The sequence below is a fragment of the Sinohyriopsis cumingii genome, chromosome 2 (genome assembly GCF_028554795.1).
Source record: "Sinohyriopsis cumingii isolate HCF-2022 chromosome 2, ASM2855479v2, whole genome shotgun sequence".
NCBI classification, from domain to species: domain Eukaryota; kingdom Metazoa; phylum Mollusca; class Bivalvia; order Unionida; family Unionidae; genus Sinohyriopsis; species Sinohyriopsis cumingii.
Genome location: NC_142962.1, coordinates 40,769,105 through 40,793,280, shown reverse-complemented (window position 1 = coordinate 40,793,280; position 24,176 = coordinate 40,769,105). Strand labels below are relative to the sequence as shown.

The 24,176-nt window shown below is 33.9% G+C and overlaps 1 protein-coding gene across 1 annotated transcript in view; it reads left to right on the top strand.

Annotated features, from left to right (window-relative positions):
• LOC149804702 (dynein axonemal heavy chain 6-like) overlaps positions 1-24,176 on the top strand; it is a 393,112-nt gene that overhangs the window by 153,721 nt on the left and 215,215 nt on the right. The window contains exons 44-50 of the mRNA XM_089933221.1: positions 9,314-9,561; positions 11,650-11,922; positions 12,332-12,684; positions 14,373-14,501; positions 18,329-18,417; positions 20,150-20,369; positions 22,074-22,244. Of these exons, the coding sequence (XP_089789347.1) occupies positions 9,314-9,561; positions 11,650-11,922; positions 12,332-12,684; positions 14,373-14,501; positions 18,329-18,417; positions 20,150-20,369; positions 22,074-22,244 (1,483 nt within the window). The remainder of the gene's footprint in view (positions 1-9,313; positions 9,562-11,649; positions 11,923-12,331; positions 12,685-14,372; positions 14,502-18,328; positions 18,418-20,149; positions 20,370-22,073; positions 22,245-24,176) is intronic.

Genomic DNA, 24,176 nt, shown 5'->3' with positions numbered 1-24,176 from the left:
TTAGAAATTATCTCTTTTAAAAACCAATAGCATGTCCCCCCATATGAAAATAAATACAAGTCCAGGAGAGTGCAGTACTAGTATGCCTACTTGCTTTGCATCTCCATGGTCTTGGGTTTGATATTTGTTTCTATATGTACAAGGGTTGCAGCTGCCCATCCCTGTTTGATTGCTTCTTCCAAATTTGTATGTTAACAGGTCTTACAGGCCTCATAATGCTATCAATTGATTCCGTATTCTCATCACTTTTTCAGCAAAAAACTTGAATTCTGACCCTCATTCAGGTATAGAGCATACTTTACACAATATACAATAGATGGGATCTTGGACAAGTGGACTGAGAACTGAAACCACTGATTTATTTGATACCCATGTCATACATGCCAACCATTATGCTTTTGTGTCGTAATTATAAGGTTTTTTTCCACCAAATTACACCTTATGCATAAACGTATATGGATTACGTGATTTTGGTATTTCCACCTTCCAAAAAAATAAATAATTTATTTTCTCATTTTTATTAACATCCCATTAATCCCACAGGCCGTATTCTAGAAAAGATGGCTTCTATGTAACTACAATATAAGAGTATGCTTGTCCATGGACTTGCATAGACTTTTCTAACAGTATTATGTTCTATTTACAGCTCCTTTCCTATTTCCAAGAAACATGCTGGTTCTACTTTCAAACTTTTGACCTTGGAGTCTATTTATAGCAGCTGTATGGCTTAGTGAGGAGAGAACAGACTGGTTTTCTAATTTATAAATAAAATCTTTACTTGCAGATTCTTTGTTCTAATTCATATTTGGTACATACCAGTCTATAGCTATTAGGCACTAAAAAGTCTAATTTATTTTAGTTGATGCGTGTATTAGAACAAAACTATTTTCTTTCAAATAATTTCACAGATGGATTAGAAAAAGGCAAAAAATAAACGAAACAAAAAAGTAACAGAATCCTCCAAAGATGAAGACATGAGGGCAGCATCATGTCCATTGCAGGCTGTGTGGAAAGAATTTTAATATTTGGTGCTAAAAGTCTTCAGCTGGATTCTAGTCGATGTGTGTTAGAGCACAAATATATTTTCCAATAATTACATTGATGGATCAAAAAAGAAAGAAAAAATCTAATTCTCCAAAGATTCAAAGATGAATACTTGAATGGCATTAACATCATTCCATTCTAGGACAGCAAGATTGCCCATTACAGACTGTGCAGAAACAATTTTAATATTGGTCATGGTGGTAAAATTTGATGTGGAGAAACACTTTAAAACAAAGAAACACATCAAATTAGCTCATCTTATGAACTCCAATACTAAGGTGACTTCTTATTTACAGCAGAACTCAAATGTGGACATGAATGTTATAAATGCAGAGGTGTTATTTACTGAGTTCTTAAAAGAACACGGACTTCCCCTAGCGGTAGCAAACCATGTTGGTCCTTTGTTTAGACGGATGTTTCCTGATTCCAAAATTGCTGAAAAATATGCTTGTGCAAGAACAAAATCATCTAATATTGTTCGGGGCTTTAGCAGAAGATACTTCACTTAAAATTGCAGAAGCCATGAAAATTGTGCTGTTTAGTATTGCCACAGACGGGAGTAGTGATTATGATGACAAAAACTTGTACCCAGTATGTGTTAGATACTTTGACAATGAAAAGGGCAAAGTCATGAGTGTTCTTCTTTCATTACCAGAATTAACAGTAGATTCCGCTGGAGAAAGCATTTTTGATTTGCTTGATAAGGCTTAGAAGAAACATGACATAAGTTGGCAGAACTGTATGGGGTTTGCAATGATAATGTATCAGTGTTGTCTGGAACTCATAAAGGAGTTGCATCCTATATTTCGAAAATGTCTCCATCAGTGTACATAACAGGATGTCCCTGTCATTTGATATAGCTTGCTGCTGGAAAGGCTGCTGATAAATTAGAAGTAGATATTGGTCATTTGCTAATAGATATCTACTATTATTTGGAGAAAAGTAGTAAAAGGAAACAGGCTCTAAAGTTGTTACAAGATCAGTTTGATCTTGAAGACTATAAAGTTATAAAGCATGTGTGTACAAGATGCTTATCCCTTGGCAAATATATTAGCTGTTTACTTGAGCTTTGGACAGCACTACAAGCTTTCTTTCAAACTGAAAGTGAATCTGCACAGAGAAACCATGGAAAAAAATGAAGAAGAGTAGCACGAAAACAGAGTCTGTTATTAGAAGTCAGAAGAGAACAAGAGATGAAAATATAGATAGAATTGCTAACAATAAAGAGGATGGGTTATCAGAAAGGAAGAAATTTAAATCCATGGAATTTTTATTTGAGAAGCCTATATCTATCCAGCTTGAGGGCCTCCAGGCTCAGACCAAGACTGTGAAAGATAAATGTTATGACAGAAAACTTCAACCCATTGTCAGTAAACTAAATCTGCCAACTGGATATGGTTCTTCAGAGGATAAACTGAGTACAAAGCATACTGAATCTTCTCATTCTTCTATGGGCAAAACTAGCAAAGTGGATACTAAGATGTCACAGAAAGAAACAGAATCTGTTCACTGCTTTGAGGAATCAAAATGTGAGATGGTTTTCAAAAAACTTAATAATCCAGTTAGAAAACTGTATTGCTTGTATATGAAGAGTGCCATTCCATTGTTTGATGCAGCAAATATTGTCTTACAGAAAGAAGAACCATGCATTCATATTATGCACAAGATTCTGTCAAACCAGTTGTCAGATTTGCTAACAAGGTTTATTAAGCCAGAAATCATTTCATCAGCCAAGCTTTTAACTGATATAGACTTTCATGACAGAGCAAACCAGAAGGATAATGAAGATCTTGCTGTTGGTGCAGAAGCAAGAGAATTCATAGAACACAATTCTACTCTTGGTGTGAAGGTGTTCTACAGCCTGTGATTACATGCTCCAGAAATTCCCATATGGAGATGAAGTGCTTTTAAATGCTTCATTTGCTGATGTAAATGAGAGACAGTCAAAAAGCTTTTAAAGTGTTACATTCTTTGTCAAGAGATATCCCTTTCTATTGCCACCCCTGTCTACCTTGGATCATCTGGAAGAAGAATTCCTGAAGTATCAAGCTGGGATTCTACCTGACAATATACTTAATGCAGATAGAGTTCATGTGCAATGGCACCTTATTTCCCAGCTAAAAGACCCAATCACTGCAAGATATAAATTTCCTTTTCTTTGTCAGTTTATGAAAGGAATATTGGTTCTTTCCCATTCTAATGCAGATTGTGAGAGATTGTTCAGTATTGTTAACAAAACTAAAACTGAATTCAGATCCAGGCTCTGTAACCCAGCACTTAGTGCTCTACTGGTGTGCAAAATATTCATGGTCTCAGCTGGTACAAAGTGTTTTGAAATGCAACATAATAATCTGTTGCTTTCTAAAGCTAAAAGTGCTACGTATGAAACCTTGAAGCAGTAAAGGATGTTAAAAGACCAGAGGGGCAAATAAATCCTTGTTCATTGAATTTTTAGCATGTTATATGTGGATTACTCTTGTTCTGTTTGGATTACTATTTTTGTCCACTTGGATTATACTTTTTCCTCATCAGGGGTTGGCATGGCCAAATAGATGACATGCGCTAGTGGTGGAATCACCAGTACTACTGAATGATAGAATTGTCATGGCCAAATAGATGACATGCACTAGTGGTGGAATCACCAGTACTACTGAATGACAGAATTGTCATGGCCAAATAGATGACATGCACTAGTGGTGGAATCATCAGTACTACTGAATGACAGAATTGTCGTGGCCAAATAGATGACATGCACTGGTGGTGGAATCACCAGTACTACTGAATGACAGAATTGTCATGGCCGAGTAGATGACATTCACTAGTGGTGGAATCACCAGTACTACTGAATGACAGAATTGTCATGGCAGAATAGATGACATGCAGTAGTGATGGAATCACCAGTACTACTGAATGACAGAATTGTCATGGCAGAATAGATGACATGCACTAGTGGTGGAATCACCAGTACAACTAAATGACAGAATTGTCATGGCCAAATAGATGACATTCACTAGTGGTGGAATCACCAGTACTACTGAATGACATAATTGTCATGGCCAAATAGATGACATGCACTAGTGGTGGAATCACCAGTACTACTGAATGACAGAATTGTCATGGCAGAATAGATGACATGCACTAGTGGTGGAATCACCAGTACTACTGAATGACAGAATTGTCATGGCCAAATAGATGACATGCACTAGTGGTGGAATCACCAGTACTACTGAATGACAGAATTGTCATGGCCAAATAGATGACATGCACTAGTGGTGGAATCACCAGTACTACTGAATGACAGAATTGTCATGGCAGAATAGATGACATGCACTAGTGGTGGAATCACCAGTACTACTGAATGACAGAATTGTCATGGCAGAATAGATGACATGCACTAGTGGTGGAATCACCAGTACTACTAAATGACAGAATTGTCATGGCCAAATAGATGACATTCACTAGTGGTGGAATCACCAGTACTACTGAATGACAGAATTGTCATGGCCAAATAGATGACATGCACTAGTGATGGAATCACCAGTACTACTGAATGACAGAATTGTCATGGCAGAATAGATGACATGCACTAGTGGTGGAATCACCAGTACAACTAAATGACAGAATTGTCATGGCCAAATAGATGACATTCACTAGTGGTGGAATCACCAGTACTACTGAATGACAGAATTGTCATGGCAGAATAGATGACATGCAGTAGTGATGGAATCACCAGTACTACTGAATGACAGAATTGTCATGGCAGAATAGATGACATGCACTAGTGGTGGAATCACCAGTACTACTGAATGACAGAATTGTCATGGCCAAATTGATGAAATGCACTAGGGTGGAAGTACCAGTACTACTGAATGACAGAATTGTCATGGCCAAATAGATGACATGCACTAGTGGTGGAATCATCAGTACTGCTAAATGACAGAATTGTCATGGCCAAATAGATTACATGCAGTAGTGATGGAATCATCAGTACTACTGAATGACAGAATTGTCATGGCCAAATAGATGACATGCACTAGTTGTGGAATCACCACTAGTATTGAATGACAGAATTGTCATGGCTAAATAAATGACATGCACTAGTGGTGGAATCACCAGTACTACTGAATGAGAGATTTGTCATGGCCGAATAGATGACATGCACTAGTGGTGGAATCACCAATACTACTATATATAATATATGACTACCATACTGAACATGTTACAGATTCGTATATGTTGTTGTTGTGGGGTTTAACGCCATTTTTCAGCACAAGGCTATACATGGTGGCCAGTATTAATGGTGGAGGAAGAACCTGGGAAAACCCCAGAAAGAACCACCGACCCACGTGAAGCTACTGGCAGGCTTTCTCACGTACCCACATTGGCTGAAACCGAGACTCGAACCCATGCAGACAGAGGTGAGATGGCATTGATCTATAATGGTGAGCGCTTTAGACCACTTGGCTACTCGGGGCCCCGATTCATATATGTCTAAGAAAAATATGACAATGGTTCTTACATCCACAATATGCGCATTGAAAAGAACATGATTTACAGATTCATATAATACAAATGAATAAGCATGAGTACAATTCAGTTCATAGAATCTTATGATACAAAATAAGCATACGTTCACACAACCATATAATGCCATTGAAAATAAGTATGGTTCACACAACCATATAATGCCATTGAAAATAAGTATGGTTCACACAACCATATAATGCCATTGAAAATAAGCATGGTTCACACAACCGTATAATGCCTTTGAAAATAAGTATGGTTCACACAACCATGTAATGCCATTGAAAATAAGCATGGTTCACACAATCATGATACAATGAGAAATAAGTGTGGTTCACACAACCATGTGTCCTTGTATACATTACACAATGTAATGGTCCTTATCCATTAGTTGAGAATTCATGTCATAATTCCTCATCCTTCTCCAGAATTATAGATCATTGCCTCACCATCCTGGTTCTGTCCATCTATCCATCCATCCATACATACAGCTATAAATAAATCATTCTGGTCATAACAAGGAATAAACAAAATACAGAAGAGAAATTCTTAAATATATGTTACTAAATTGTTTTATGTCAGTAGAGCCTTTAGTGATAAATTGTAACAGACTGACAGTTTTTCTAGTATATTAAACCCAAAGAATGACAAATAAAGGCAGTAAATTGAAGGATGTCAGTTAAACTATAAATATATGCTTACAAATTGGATTTGTATAAAATTTAACACTTACCCGTATGGCTGTAGTTGGATGTAAGTGTGTTGACACTCCCTGACAAGATCCATGTGATCACTGCGTTACATAGAACAATAAGCCTTCCATAAATACCAAACAAAAATGCACACAACCAGGGGTAAAGTACCCATGCACACCATGCTGTGTGAGTATATCACTGTGAGCAACCGATGATGAGATGCATGTATTGTTTAATCACTCCAACAACAAAAAATGAACCACCCTAGGTAATTTGGTATGTATCTATGAAGTCAATTAACCAAATTGTTCCTAAGGCATACCAAATTATTCTTGCCTTATTCCATGACAATGTGGTTGAAAACAAGATTATGATCACTGCATCATTAAGTAGCAGCTTGAAGCAATGCTGTGACATGATAATCTGCAAGAGTCCTAAATCACAGGAATGCAACAAGGAATGCCTGTTCAAAACTGCAAATAATGCTAGCATACTGACATGATTGATGTTTGGCCAGCTAGTGGAGGAAGTAAAATTTTAAGAAATCTCAGTGTTTTCTATGTCAGACATCCTAATCAGAGTTCAAGAACTCAATTTTTTATCACATAACATTACCTGGCAGAGTTCAAGAACTCAATTTTTTATCACATAACATTACCTGGCAGAGTTCAAGAACTCAATTTTTTATCACATAACATTACCTGGCAGAGTTCAAGAACTGAAATTTTTTATCACATAACATTACCTGGCAGAGTTCAAGAACTCAATTTTTTATCACATAACATTACCTGGCAGAGTTCAAGAACTCAATTTTTTATCACATAACATTACCTGGCAGAGTTCAAGAACTGAAATTTTTTATCACATAACATTACCTGGCAGAGTTCAAGAACTCAATTTTTTATCACATAACATTACCTGGCAGAGTTCAAGAACTCAATTTTTTATCACATAACATTACCTGGCAGAGTTCAAGAACTCAATTTTTTATCACATAACATTACCTGGCAGAGTTCAAGAACTCAATTTTTTATCACATAACATTACCTGGCAGAGTTCAAGAACTCAATTTTTTATCACATAACATTACCTGGCAGAGTTCAAGAACTCAATTTTTTATCACATAACATTACCTGGCAGAGTTCAAGAACTGAAATTTTTTATCACATAACATTACCTGGCAGAGTTCAAGAACTCAATTTTTTATCACATAACATTACCTGGCAGAGTTCAAGAACTGAAATTTTTTATCACATAACATTACCTGGCAGAGTTCAAGAACTGAAATTTTTTATCACATAACATTACCTGGCAGAGTTCAAGAACTCAATTTTTTATCACATAACATTACCGGGCAGAGTTCAAGAACTCAATTTTTTATCACATAACATTACCTGGCAGAGTTCAAGAACTCAATTTTTTATCACATAACATTACCTGGCAGAGTTCAAGAACTCAATTTTTTTATCACATAACATTACCTGGCAGAGTTCAAGAACTCAATTTTTTATCACATAACATTACCTGGCAGAGTTCAAGAACTCAATTTTTTATCACATAACATTACCTGGCAGAGTTCAAGAACTGAAATTTTTTATCACATAACATTACCTGGCAGAGTTCAAGAACTGAAATTTTTTATCACATAACATTACCTGGCAGAGTTCAAGAACTCAATTTTTTATCACATAACATTACCTGGCAGAGTTCAAGAACTCAATTTTTTATCACATAACATTACCTGGCAGAGTTCAAGAACTCAATTTTTATCACATAACATTACCTGGCAGAGTTCAAGAACTGAAATTTTTTCATCACACACTTTTACCTGTCAGAGTTCATGAACTTGATTTTTTTTTTAGCTACACACCATTACCTGGCCACTGACCAAGCTTAAAGTTGTTATGCTTCCAAAACCATTGTGAGCAGAGATTGAAATGAGAAGAATGCAGAAAATGAAAGTCAGCCAAACACTACCTGTAAAACACTGGTTCAGTCTGTCCACAGAAAGTGTAGTGAATTGTTGGCTCCAGTGGTAATGCTTGCACTAAATCAGATAAACAGAGAATTAAAGAATCTGCCAGACAGCTATTTAATACACTGGTGACATTTAATCCAATATGGATCAAAAGGTATTCAATACTATTGAAAGAACTGACCTCTGTTTTATATACTCAAAACATTTAATCTAATATGGATCAAAAGGTATTCAATGCCATTGAACATAACTGCAGATATGCCTCATAGTGCCCAAAAATGATCTGAAGAAATAGTTTCAAATTTTCTAAATCTAAAACTGTTTGTATACACTTCCTCCAAATGTTACCTGTTTTCCTATACATGTTCTCTTATACATTATGATTTCGGATTTGAAGAATGAATAATTTTTGGAATAAAAATATTTCTTTTGTACTACTCACCCAATCATAATATGGACACCCCCTTCCAAACTCCAAACCCACCCCCAGTTATATCCTTGAAAGATCATGTACTTCCACTCTAGTAGTAAATGACAAATGGCAGGATTTGGGTATCAATTCCTTTATCCAAGGGGAGACCACTCATCAGACTATTGTGTTTGTAAGCGGATGGTGTTTAAGCACTTTTATTGCTAAAACACTGTCCAGTAAGGCTTTAGCACTGTCACAAAGATCACTGTTAGATTACATCACTGTTTACTTTTGGTGATTTTCCTGCATTAGCCATGGGACAAAAACTCCCTTAACTTGCTTGTTGATCTTTGGGTTTTTAGCTGAGATTTGTGTTTAAAGTTCTTTGAGAATATGGAACTTGAGCTGTCATGGGTACTTCATACAATTGAATTTTTGGTTTTAATGGGATGCCAGTTTTCATGGATTTTGAATCATAATCCTTCTGCAGGAACAGCAACACCACTTCCTCAATCCAGGTATTTAAGTACCAAAGAAATTTTTGTTCACGGAACCATGAAAATTGACACCCATGAAAATAAATGAATACGCTGTACAATCATTGTACAAATGTATTATTGACACTAAATTTAAAAGCTTGAACTGTTAAAAATTTTGCAGTAGCAGTTCCAATGACACAAAACAGTACTACCTACAGAAACAGCCAGGCCAGCTTCTGAATCTGCTTGGCAAACTGTTTGTCTTTGCCTACACCTGGGCAATTGGGGGCAACCTAAGGCGACAGGAAGATATGGATGATGATGAGACAGTGAATCGACGTGGAGCTGACAAGTTGGATAAGGACATTAATATCTGCAATGAGTTTGACAATTTTTTGAGGGAGATGTTTGATGTGGAGCCACCATTAGGTGAGAATTTTAAATCATCTTTCATTTTAGCTGAAACATATAAATTTATATGATTGAATGAATGTAATAAGTGAAAAAGTATACATGATTCATGTAAGTTAGCTCCAGGAAATAAAAACAAGATATGAAGGAAACTCAGTATGCATACTCCATAAAACTGATCTATTTACTTGTCTTGCATGGTTCAGGCAATGAGAGAATAAATAACCTCAAAGAAAACTACTTTTAACACTGCAACTTCTTAGAAGATGAGCTTAAGGTAAGGGCTGGAGTGGATTAACTCAGCTGTGTCATTTTCTCATTGATTGTGGAATTTAACATACCTGTAAATAGGCATCTAACTGGTCATTTATGTTCTTAATTGTTTGACAGCCAGGCCTTGTCTCCTACTTGTGCAGGTATAGCCACCCAGTTTCAGAATCCTGTTTTTAAGTCGGCCACCCATTACAAAGATCCTTGCTGTAACAATCTATGATATTTAAGTATTCTTTAATGCTGCCTTTTATATTTCAGTACTCTTGAATGCCTCCTTTGATATTTAAGTACTCTTTAATGCCACCTGTTATATTTTAGTACTCTTTAATGCCTCCTTTGATATTTAAGTACTCTTTAATGCCACCTGTTATATTTTAGTACTCTTTAATGCCTCCTTTGTTTTTTTAGTACTCTTTAATGCCACCTGTTATATTTAAGTACTCTTTAATGCCTCCTTTGATATTTAAGTACTCTTTAATGCCACCTGTTATATTTTAGTACTCTTTAATGCCACCTTTTGATATTTAAGTATTCTTTAATGTCTCCTTTGATATTAAAGTACACTTTAATGCTTTCTTTTGATAGTAAAGTGCTTTGTAATGCCTCCTTTGATATATAAGTACTCTTTAATGGCACCTTTGATGTTTAAGTACTGTTTAGTGCCTCCTTTGTAATTTAAGTTCTCTTTAATGCCTCCTGTGATATTTAAGTACTCTTTAATGCCTCATTTGATATTTAAGTACTTTTTAATCTCACCTTTTGATATTTAAGTATTCTTTAATACCTCCTGTGATATTTAAGTATTCTTTAATGCCTCCTTTGATATTAAAGTACACTTTAATGCTTTCTTTTGATATTAAAGTGCTCTGTAATGCCTCCTGTAATATTTAAGTATTCTTTCATGCCTACTGTAATATTTAAGTACTCTTTTATGCCTACTGTGATATTTAAGTACTCTTTAATTCCTCAGCTGGTTTAAATTTGGAATTGCTTTTGCAGTATTTTCTGTTGCAAGGTTTGAAACATTTAAAGCATCAGAAAGTTCAAAATTTAAAGATGACGTAGAAAATATTAAGTTCCAACTCTACAATAAATTCCTCTTTGTTCTTTGCATGGAATACAGGTCTTGATTTCATGAAGGGAACTTTAGTGTGGACTTGAGTTAAAGTAGAGAATCCAACAATTGATCCATCATAATCCAAATTACAACTCATGAACCACGTGTCTAAAGTCTAAACCAAACTTATAGCGCAAATAATTCTTATCACATTTATCTCTGAAACTCCAACTGCTTGCCCAAGTGTTTCTGCTGAAAAATAATTGTGGTCAGTCTCTTATTTTTTATGTCACATGCTCCAAAAGATTGTCTGGGTTTTAGTTAAAGATTCAAAGGTCATCATGGACTGCCTTTCATCCCTTTATTACCCATAACACCTTAGTAAACATTCTTCATTTGGCATAAATTCTCCAGATTACAAGTATAAGGTTCAAAATTAATAACTTACTGTACACACATATTAGACATTGACAATTTTTAATCCAACTACTTAGCCACACATATTGTACTGGTCATTACACTGCTGGAATGGGTCTGGTCCCAATTATACTTGTTTTTGATGGTTTCTGTAATTTTTGGATGGGTTTCTTTATCTTCAAATTTTTAAAAAAAATCTTTTTTTATTTTCAAAAGCAGTATATTTCTACTGTAAAATGTTATGTTTGATAGTTGGTCTTTAAAATCATATTTTTTCCCCATTTTTTAATTGAAACAGTATAGCCACTGTTGTGCTAAAGTGTCATCACTACATATGTATATATTAATTTGTATTTCAGGAGTACGTCTTCCAACTGGCAACAGAAGCATGTATGGCTATTTTGTTGACATGGAGTCAGGGAACTTTGTGCCTTGGGATGCTCTTGTTCCTTCCACCAAAAAACTAATTGAGAAAGGAGCCGTTATAACGATTGGAGAAACAATGGGTGTATCAACAGATTCTGGCAAGTCGCAAGCAGAGGAGTCAAATATTACTCCGACAGTTGATATCATACGATTCTCCTTCTTAACTGGGCTCCTTCTTATCAACAAGCATCCAGTTCTTTTGACAGGTAAGAATCCTTGGTGACTAATTTTCTTCATTGTTCTCATTAAAAGCATTTTGGAAATACTGTCCAACCCGTTTTGGCATCTGCTAGGATAAAACTGTTATTGTGTGTAAAGGTCAAGCTTGGATCTCGTTTATACACAAAAATATATATGACATTTACATAAGGACCACATAGCAGTTGTCTTTCATTGATTTGAATTGCAAACTTGTTCTCAGTTTATCTTTCAAAGGACAAAAACGTTCCTTTGGTAGTAATTTCTTTTCAATAAAATTTAATAAAATGGTAAGAATTGACCACAGGCTTTCATTTAAGAAAACTTGTTCATGATCATTTAGATTGTTTTTTTGGTGATGCATTTGGTTATTTGTAGATCAGAATATAATCAGATACAATATTTAATATTTTACAGGAGATTCTGGAGTTGGAAAGACTGCCATCATTAATCACATGCTGAAGGCACTCAGCAAAGATGGTGGAACTTCAACAAAACATGGAACCATTCTTGGGGACATTCTTAACTACTCAGAGAAGAGTTCCTCATTGCTTGAAAATATTTCTAGCTTGACTAAATGGGGCAATGAGGATGAAGGAGCAAATATGGATATGATTTTGGGGACAGTTAGACCCAAGCAAAGCACAGGAATCATTAGTACCATGATACAGTTCAGTGCCCAAACCAGTGCTGCACGTCTTCAAGCTCAGATTGTGCTCAAACTAATCAAAAAGGGCAAAGATACATTGGGCGCACCTAAGGGCAGAAAGGTGGGGTATATTTGTAAAACTATCTTATGGAAGGGCCACACACAGTAATGTAGTGACTTTATTATGCACTCACTGAAGCAGGTTTGACATTTTTGTTCACATTTTTAAAACTTTTTAGAATCTTTTTGACAACACCATGTTCATGTTGTTATTTTTAGGCTCTTACAAAATGCAACAAGAAAAGAGTGAAGACAACAAGCTTTGTAAAATTTAACAAATAATTTATTTCCCTAGAAAAACAAGGTAAAAAGGAGAAAAAGAACTTACAGTTCTATGAATAAAATCCATAAATAATCCAAGAATAATCCAAGAATTAAAAAATAGAAGTCCTAGTAATAAATAGTCTTAATGAAACTGAGTTTGAACCCCAGTGAAATCCAAAATGGAAGGCGATGATGTATGCTGTGATCAGCGTCATCCTGATGTATCAACAGTTCTTTGTTGAATCACAGAAAATAATATTCCAGTGTTTGAATTCTGTGTAAATTTCTATAACTCTCTTTGTCCAAGAATTAATTTAGAGCACAAGTATTTCCAGGGAAAAATAATCACTTAGAATCCAAATAATTTGTAGAAAAATTAAAAATTCAACTCAAACTGATCACAACAAAACACCTTTAAGTGTCAGTGGTTTAAAGCCCAACTTGCTAATTCTTATCATAACATAAATTATAAGACTGACTAAAATGCAAAACAGATGCCTGGATGAGGTTCACATGATCACCTTTCTAGAACAACATAGAAGCTTTTTATATGCCTAACATCATGTACTCCCAGTATGGCCTTGACTAATCCCAATGATTTTTTTCTCAGGAAAAGAATTTTAAAAAATTTATTTAAAAAAGTTGCATACTTCAACTCTTACTGATTCTGAATCGAGGTCAGGAACTAGGTCAACATTAGATACAATGTCTCTATAAAGTTTACGTCAAAATTTTTTACAAAATGAACTCTATTCTAGACATCTTTACAATATTATGTAATGAAATAAAAAAAATTTAAACTAACAAACAAACAATTCAATCAAATATAAATTAAATCAAATATATATAACTGTATCATTGAGCAAAAACCATTTGAGGTATACAAATGAAATATAGTAAGATTGTTTGTGTTTTTGAATGGCTAGATGACCTGTTTAGATTTTCAGGCCATTCTAGCAAGTTTTCCCCATTTTTTATAGTTTTGAACCTTTCAGACCATGGTAGTACATTAGGCAAAGCCACATGAGGTAGCCAGATGAAATCTTTCAACACTGTATCATATGAAAAGAGCTTTCATTAAAATGTGTTGTATTTGTATTACATACACTGTAACATTTGAGAAGAGCTTTCATTAAAATGTGTTGTATTTGTATTACATACACTGTAACATTTGAGAAGAGCTTTCATTAAAATGTGTTGTATTTGTATTACATACACTATAACAGTTGAGAAGAGCTTTCATTAAAATGTGTTGTATTTGTATTACATACACTATAACATTTGAGAAGAGCTTTCATTAAAATGTGTTGTATTTGTATCACATACACTGTATCATATGAGAAGAGCTCTCATTAAAATGTATTGTATTTCTATTAATATATGGTATCATATGAGAAGAGCTTTCATTAAAATGTATCATATTTTTATTAATACATTGTAATATAAAACGTGTAACACATTTTTAAGGCTGCACTTTATTTCCAGGTGGTTGTGTTTGTTGATGACCTGAATATGCCTGCTCCAGAAGAATATGGTGCACAGCCACCACTGGAACTTCTCAGGCAGTTCCTGGAACTGAATGGATTCTATGATACTAAAACTCTGGTTTGGAAGGTAACTTTTGTTGCAAAATCATTTGTACTACCAGTATACGAAAATGACCTGATTAAATAAATTGGATTTTATGATCATGCTAATAACACTCACCTGGAATTTAATTTTTTTAAAACTATTACAAAGAATTATTTTCTTTTTAATTGCTGAAACATTTTTAAATATTTGATTTGCATATTTTTAATTATTTCAACACTATCATTATTGGACTAGCTTAAATTGGACTAAATTGACAGTAACCTTGGCTGGCTTCAAAAAACTTCTCAACTTAAGTGTGCTCACAATTCGAAGTTTTGTCTCTCTGTAAAAAGTGTGCACAGTCAATTAGTATTAATCCTATGGGACAGTACACAAAAAATAATAAGACAAAGTCAGTTAATATTAATCCTATGGGACAGTACCCCAAAAAATAATAAGACAAAGTCAATTATTGTTAATCCTATGGTACAGTACACCAAAAAATAATAAGACAAAGTCATTTAATGTTAATCCTATGGGACAGTACCCCAAAAAATAATAAGACTAAGTCAATTAATATTAATCCTATGAGACAGTACCCCAAAAAATAATAAGACTAAGTCAATTAATATTAATCCTATGGGACAGTACCCCAAAAAATAATAAGACAAAGTCAGTTAATGTTAATCCTATGGTACAGTACACAAAAAAAATAATAAGACAAAGTCAGTTAATGTTAATCCTATGGGACAGTACACAAAAAAATAATAAGACAAACTGAGTTAATGTTAATCCTATGGGACAGTACACTAAAAAATAATAAGACAAAGTCAGTTAATGTTAATCCTATGGTACAGTACACAAAAAAATAATAAGACAAAGTCAGTTAATGTTAATCCTATGGGACAGTACCCCAGAAATAAGACAAAGTAAATTAATATTAATCCTATGGGACAGTACACCAAAAAATAATAAGACAAAGTCAGTTAATGTTAATCCTATGGTACAGTACACAAAAAAATAATAAGACAAAGTCAGTTAATGTTAATCCTATGGGACAGTACACAAAAAAATAACAAGACAAAGTCAGTTAATGTTAATCCTATGGGACAGTACCCCAAAAAATAGTAAGACAAAGTCAATTAATATTAATCCTATGGGACAGTACACAAAAAATAATAAGACAAAGTCAATTAATGTTAATTCTATGGGACAGTACACAAAAAAATAATAAGACAAAGTCAATTAATGTTAATCCTATGGGACACTACCCCAAAAAATAATAAGACAAAGTCAATTAATATTAATCCTATGGGACAGTACACAAAAAATAATAAGACAAAGTCAATTAATGTTAATCCTATGGGACAGTACACAAAAAAATAAGATTGTCTCATAGTTAAATGCAACATTTCTGTTTTAGTGTACAAATTATTTAATTTTAATTCCTGTTATATTGTTCAAATTATTTATTATTGAATTCCTGTTATAGTGTCCAGATTATTAATATTTAACAGTCCAGTTATGTTTACAAATTATAAGTATTTAAAATTGTAGCTGAGTATGTACTCAGATCTTGAGATGTTTTATGCAATAGATACCTTATGTTGCTGAATGAGCATGCAGATTTATAGAATTAGAAAGGATGACAAAATGAGGTTGTTAATTATTTTCTTGAAGAGGTGGTACTGGTGGAAGGATAGTCTTAATTATCATGCCCTTTCTTTCAATTTTGTTGTTGAGCTCAGTCATTATAAAGCACCTGTTAATAAAGTCCCTCAGTACACTGCTGTCCTCTTATATCACAGGTCTGGGCATGGATCCCATTACATTATTTCAGTTTTGTTCTTCATTATTGCTTTAAATTTCTTTACTTAGTTTTTGTTCTTGTCATGATTTGTCATGATGTGATATCATGTCACTGAATACCATATTTTTATTTTTATGCCCAATTATGACAGGCATTTTGGAACATTCCTCAGTATAAAACTCCCTTACTTATAACCTGTCTCTATGGATTTCGTACGTACAATCGTGATGAAGAGTGCACCAAAAGTCATGTGAACTTGATCCAATTCCAACATCACTGCTGCTTGAGTGCTTAGATCCAGTATTGCCTTCACTAACTGATGTTATTAATACCTCTCTCTCATCCAGGGAATTCCCATCATTTTTCGAAACTGCCATTGTAAAGCCTCTGCTGAAGGAACCAACACTAGACCATAATGATTTAAAGAACTACCGCCCAGTTTCTAATCTCCCATTCATAAAAAAAAATCTTAGAAAAGGTTGTTCTATCCCAGCTTGTATCTCATCTAAATTCAAATAGTCTTTTTAGCAATGTACAATCTGTATATCGCCCTTGCCACAGTACTGAAACTACTCTACTAAAAGTAGTTAATGACATTCTCTCTGTGTTGGATAGCAGAAAGATTACAGTCCTCACCCTCCTTGATTTGTCTGCAGCATTTGACACAATAGACCATGATATATTACTTCACCGTCTCCAGCTTGTATTTGGCATTCATGATACAGCCTTACTGTGGTTCAAGTCCTACTTGGTCAACAGGACACAAATTGTATCTGCAAATGGAATACACTCCAGCCCAGTTGATCTATGTTGTGGTGTTCCACATGGATCTGTTCTTGGACCTGTTCTCTTCATTCTGTACACTCAGTCGCTCTCAAGTGTCATAGATCATCATCCAGTGTCTCACCAATTGTACGCTGATGACACCCAAATATACAAATCTAGCCACCCAACTGAAGTTGATGCTACCATCCAAGGTGTAGAGAGGTGCATTTCTGATGTGAAATCATGGGTGACATGTAACAAGCTGCAGATGAATGATGATAAAACTGAGGCCATTCTGATCACAACACAAAGACCTTCTCATTCACATCCTTTACCTCAAACAATAAATATCAGCAGCACCAACATTAAATTCACACAATCAGTATGAAACCTAGGTGTTACTCTGGACAGTACTCTCACATTGCACCAACATGTCATGAACATATGCAAGGCTGCATATCTTGAGCTGAGACGCATCAGTTCAATTCGCAAATATCTTTCAGTTGATGCCACTAAAACACTTGTGTGTTCATTAGTACTTTCAAGACTGGACTATTGTAACTCAATTCTGTCTGGTTCATCTCAATATCTGCTCCAGAAACTTAAAAAAGTTCAAAACACAGCTGCTCGGATCATGCTAAAAGTACCACGATCAGAGCACACCTCCCTGCTGCTCTGTACCCTACACTGGCTATCCATTCGATCCAGAATCAAACACAAATTTGTTCTCTGTGCTACATTTCACTGTCGGACTCTAGTCCAACATATCCGACCTCACCCATGTTTACACACCAGCAAGATACTTACGCTCCTCTTCTGACAATCATATACTCATTATTCCCACTATGAAAACAAAGTCATATGGACTGTGTTCTTTTGCATACCAGGGCCCAGCAATGTGGAATGAATTGCCCACTGAACTTAGACACAAAGACACAGTGATCACATTCAAGAGGGCTCTCAAAACTCACTTATTTGGACTGCAAGAACAAACTTAAAGACCTAATAATGTTTCCTACCTTAAATATTCTCAGCATATTTTTTTAAAAATGTTTTCTAATTTCATGGTGTTTGTTTTTATAATCATATCATTATATGTTTTTTATCTTACAGGTGTTGTCTAATGTTGTAAAGCGCTTAGAACTTCTAAAGGTTAGGCGCTATACAAAGTCCTCATTATTATTATTATAATGTAGGTCATTTTTATGGCTCCAATAAGCAGCATAGTAAAGAGTATAGGGACTCATTTTTACAGAGATTTATGGTACAGCCAGTATGTTGTTTTCTTCTGCAGGATATCCTGGATGTTACTGTAGTTGCTGCATGTGGTCCTACTGGAGGAGGTCGTAATCCAGTTAGCCCAAGACTGCTTAAGAATTTCTGGTACATTCTCGTTACACATTGTATATTGTATCAGCTGTTTTGATATTGGCTTTCATGGGTATTTGTGACCTAAAAATGATCTTTATTGATCATCAGTCTATGACAAAGAATTGAACTTAATTGCAAATTTATTTCTTTTTGAATCAGTAGTAATAAAGGAAAACCTTGCATTGTTGACTTAATAAAATAATTAATCAGAACAATCTGTTGACTTAATAAAAAAATTAATCAGAACAATCTGTGACTATATTACACTACAAATTACTGCAGTAAGAAGACATTTGGGGTTTCCAGACCTGACAACCATTATGATTTTGTGGTAAGTCTTACAAAAATGAACCTTTATAATACGGGCTTATAGAAAACAAACAAAAATTAAGGAAATATAATTGTAACATAGTTGTGGTAAAATCCAGATAATACGAAATTATGATTGTTGTTGTAAAATCCAGATAATTGACTCATCCATGTTTGTTCTGGATCTGGGCTTGATATTAGATTTAGAAAGTTAGTCAGGGAACCAGACTAACTCTACTTTAATACGTCAGATGTTTTAAACTGTACATATTTTTTCTGCAAAGCATCTATATGATCAAACTGATGATTATATTTTTAAAAAATAGCATCCAACAAGCAATACATGTTCAAGACGAAAGTGTTGAGAGTCAGTACAGGAGAATAAAAAGGAATATTTTAATTTTTGTGAATAAACGTAGGATGGGACACCATTACGTTTATTGAAAATAATGTGTCCATTGAAATGTGACTTGTGGTGGGAGATATGTTTGCTGTTGTCATGTGAACTTCAAAAAATATTCCAAAAATTACATGAAGTTGAGAGATAGCAACAAGGCATTGATCTGCATAGGATTTTTAATTGAAGTTTGTGCAATTTTACTGCAGGTAAATAAGGTCTATATGTGTTTTACAAAATTTTCAGTTGAACATAATGTTTACCATCACTGCATCAGTTTTGAAAACTGAGTGTTTTAAATACATGTTTTCCAACTTTACCATAGCAGTACATGATATTTTATTACATCTATCTGAAAACTACCCCACATTAAAAGTGCCTTCCCATTTCATGTCAATTAATGCAGTTGGTTTCATGTCAACTTTTATGTCAATTAATGCAATCAGTTTCATGTCAAGTTTTCATATCAATTAATGCAGTTAGTTTCATGTCAAACTTTCATATCAATTACGGCAACTTGCTTCATGTTAATTAATGTAATATGTTTTGTGTAAATTAATGCAGTCAGTTCATGACATTTAATTCAATTAGTTTCATGTCAAGCTTTTTTATCAATTAATGCAGTTAGATTCATGTCAATTAATGCATTCAGTTTCATGTCATTCTTTCATATCATTTAATACAATCTCATGTCAATCTTTTATATCAATGAATGCAATCAGTTTCATGTCAATCTTTCATACAATGAATGCAGTCAGTTTCATGTCAATCTTTCATATCAATTAGTGCAATCAGTTTCTTTTCAAGCTTTCTTATCAGTTAGTGCAATTAGTTTCATGTTGAGCTGTTTGTCATAATGTTTATGTTCCTGTGTGTGTTTATTTCATTTGAAAGATGTGTTTAAAAACTTTTAAATGATAATAGAATAATGTGTGGTAGTGATGATGAAAAAAAAACTAGCACAGTTTCCTTATTATTATATGTATATATTGTGACTATTTTTGCATTTTTTCCACACAATTTACTTTTACTTCACAGCATGTTTGCCCTGCCCCAGCCTTCAACGAGATCTTTACAGCACATATACCAGGTTCAGCTGGGTCGATTTTTCCAGGACCGAAACTTTTCTTCAGAGGTGACTGAATGTCTGTTCCCACTTGTGTCAGCTGGGATAGCCGTATATTATCGAATGTGTAGCAGCATGCTTCCAACACCAGCAAAATCACATTATACCTTCAATGTCAGGGATCTTTCTAAGGTAAATGGAATTATGAGATATGAATTTGAGGATTTTAGGCAGGTATTCATTTCATATGAAATTTATGAAATGAGTTGAATAATTTTTTATGCCACCAACTGCCTGCAGTGATTATCATATTGTATTTTTCAGTGGGTTCATGCTTTTCTTATCAAATGAACCCAAGTTTAAGATTCAATTTACTATACTAGTATGTTAAGTGTTTTGCCATAGTGTGGGGAGTTAAGTGATTGAGTGGCTTTTCTTTTTACTTCTGGTTGATTCATGAATAAATGTCATATCAACTGTTTGATTCAAGAATAAATGTAATATCAGCTGGTTGATCCAAGAATAAATGTAATATCAGTTGGTTGATACAAGAATAAATGTAATATCAACTGGCTGATCCAAGAATAAATGCAATATCAGCTGGTTGATCCAAGAATAAATGTAATATCAACTGCTTGATTCAAGAATAAATGTAATATCAACTGCTTGATTCAAGAATAAATGTAATATCAACTGCTTGATTCAAGAATAAATGTAATATCAGCTGGTTGATTCAAGAATGTAATATCAACTGCTTGATTCAAGAATAAATGTGATATCAACTGCTTGATTCAAGAATAAATGTAATATCAGCTGGTTGATTCAAGAATAAATGTAATATCAACTGGTTGATCCAAGAATAAATGCAATATCAGCTGGTTGATTCAAGAATAAATGTAATATCAACTGCTTGATTCAAGAATAAATGTAATATCAACTGCTTGATTCAAGAATAAATGTAATATCAGTTGGTTGTTCCAAGAATAAATGTAATATCAACTGGTTGATCCAAGAATAAATGTAATATCAACTGGTTAATCCAAGAATAAATGCAAATCAGCTGGTTGATTCAAGAATAAATGTAATATCAGCTGGTTGATCCAAGAATAAATGCAATATCAGCTGCTTGATTCAAGAATAAATGTAATATCAGCTGGTTGATTAAAAAATAAATGTAATGTCAACTGCTTGATTCAAGAATAAATGTAATATCAGCTGGTTGATCCAAGAATAAATGCAATATCAGCTGGTTGATCCAAGAATAAATGTAATATCAACTGGTTGATCCAAGAATAAATGCAATATCAGTTGGTTGATCCAAGAATAAATGTAATATCAGCTGGTTGATTCAAGAATAAATGTAATATCAACTGGTTGATTCAAAAAATAAATGTAATATCAGCTGATTGATTCAAGAAAAAATGTAACAATATTGCCAAACATGGCGTAAATAAAAATGTCTTTATACTCAAATAAATGTTAACATAGAATCTGTCACCATTTATTTCTGTTTTTAGACTTTTGAAATGTGCATACATTAGTAAAAATATAAGCAAATTCAAGAAATCACTTGTAAATTATTTTAATATCATGTTAACAAGTTATTGAAAAATGTTGAATTATTTATTTTAAAGTTGTTTTACTGTTTTATTTTTAAGTAGAATGTGAAAAGATGTACAAAACTTGGCTTGAATATCTTAAATATAAGAGAATATTTTTACATTTTCAGTGTTATGGAAAATAATTACCATTTTTTCTAATCAGAAGATGCCAGCAAATAAAATATATGAGTTACATATTAGATTTCAGTCACAAAAGTAAGTAGAAAAGATTAAATTCAGTTACAACCAGGTTATTCAAGACTTACAATTACTTGAATTCTTTGTTGTTTTTCAGATTTTCCAAGGACTTATTCAAGCAAATGAGGGCGTGATAATCAGCAAAGACAATGTAGCTCAGCTGTTTGCTCATGAGGCAACTCGTGTATTCCATGATAGACTGGTCAGCCTAGAAGACAGAAAGCTCTTTTTCCAGTTCCTCTCTGACAATCTTCACGACTACTTCAAGGTAATTTTTCAGATTATTAGAAGCACCCACATGTATCTGCTTCCACTTGGATGTGACTGTTCATTGTTTCCAAAAAGCTATATAGTGCCATTTGTCTGACTTAAGATGCTGAGTGATTTTGAATTTATGGCAACAATCGCAATTGAAAATGATTTATAATAGTGAAACTCTGCAGGTACTAGAATTTCCTAAAGGCTGATATTTTTGGGAGTCCCAAAGTTTTCTTCTTTAATAGCATCATATTTTCCCCACAAAACTGAAACCCCTTCAGCTCCAAATATCAAAACAAATTTTGATTCCAAATTAGTATTGTACACTATAAAATATCCCATACTACCAAAACTCAGTTTAAACTTGGAAGTCGTGTACTTCAGCTGCAAAATTCCTGACACACACTGAAACAGATTAAGTATGCTTAGCAAGTACTGTACTAGGCTTATCTATGAGATAAAGACTTAGAAACTCTCCCAGTGGCATGTAAAATTAATACTTGACTTTGTGCCAACACAAATTAGAGCTGATAATTGGCTAATCTGAAGTCTTTATACACCATAAAAAAGAAAGCCAACTTTTAAAGTGAGTTAATAATAACTAAATGCTTCTAGGTAGGCCATTTAAGAATGATTCTGTTTATCTGCTTATTATCTAATTTTGATTAATGCTATTTATTTACATACATGATTAATAGAACATTGTTTTTTAATTAAACATGCTTTATTAACCAGGCATGTGGCATCGTTTTTGATACTTTGCCAATGGAGACAGACAAAGCAGTATTCTCAGAGTCATCTTACTCAGTTGACTTTTGAACTGTCAACCTAATGAATTAGATTTACATACACTGATGTACTCCAATAATTATATTATCTCTTTCTTTTGCCACATAAGAGCTTAGAAAAGGACAGTTTTTCATATCTGTGTAAACCTCAGTAAACTGAAAACCTGTAAAAACTGACGTTTCTTTATGTTCCCAAAGGCTTTGTGTTTTGAGGGATTTCACTGTATTGTATTTTAAATTATTTTATGCATTTTTTTCATGTAAGCTTATGGGATGGCCCTGCATATTCCATCACAATTTTGCAATTTCAACTTCTTAAAAAACACATCACCAACTAAAATCAAACTTAGCATAGGGCATTCTGTGATAAAGGCTTCTAGATTTATACAAAGAGAGCATCCTGTGATAAAGGCATTCAGATTTATAAAAGGAGAGCATCCTGTGATAAAGGCTTTCAGATTTATAGAAGGAGAGCATCCCATGATAAAGGCTTTCAGATTTATAAAAGGAGAGCATCCTGTCATAAAGGCTTTCAGATTTATAAAAGGAGAGCATCCTAATATGATAAAAGCTTTTAGATTTATAAAAGGAGAGCATCATGTGATAAAGCTTTCAGATAAAGGAGAGCATCCTGTGATAAATGCTGATCTGATGACAAATATGGCTGAAGATAGTAAATGAAGCAATATTCTACATTTTTTCCTAACTATGTAACAGATTTATTTTATAGAAATTTGAACAGAAAACATGTTACTGACCCATATTTCCTGGTCGTGTATTCATGTATTTGCTTTAGGTAAATGTCTGCTACATTGGTTCCATGCATTTGCATTGGGTAAATCTGCTGCTAGATGGGTTTCATACATTTGCTTTAGGTAAATCTGCTGCTAGATGGGTTTCATGCATTTGCTTTAGGTAAATCTGCTGCAACATTGGTTCCATGCATTTGCTTTAGGTAAATGTTTGCTACATGGGCTTCATGCATTTGCTTTAGGTAAATCTTCTGATACATGGGTTTCATGCATTTGATTTAAGTAAATGTCTGCTATATGGTCTTTATGCATTTGCATTGGTTAAATCTGCTGCTACATTGGCTTCATGCATTTGCTTTAGGTAAATCTGCTGCTACATGGGCTTCATGTATTTGCTTTAGG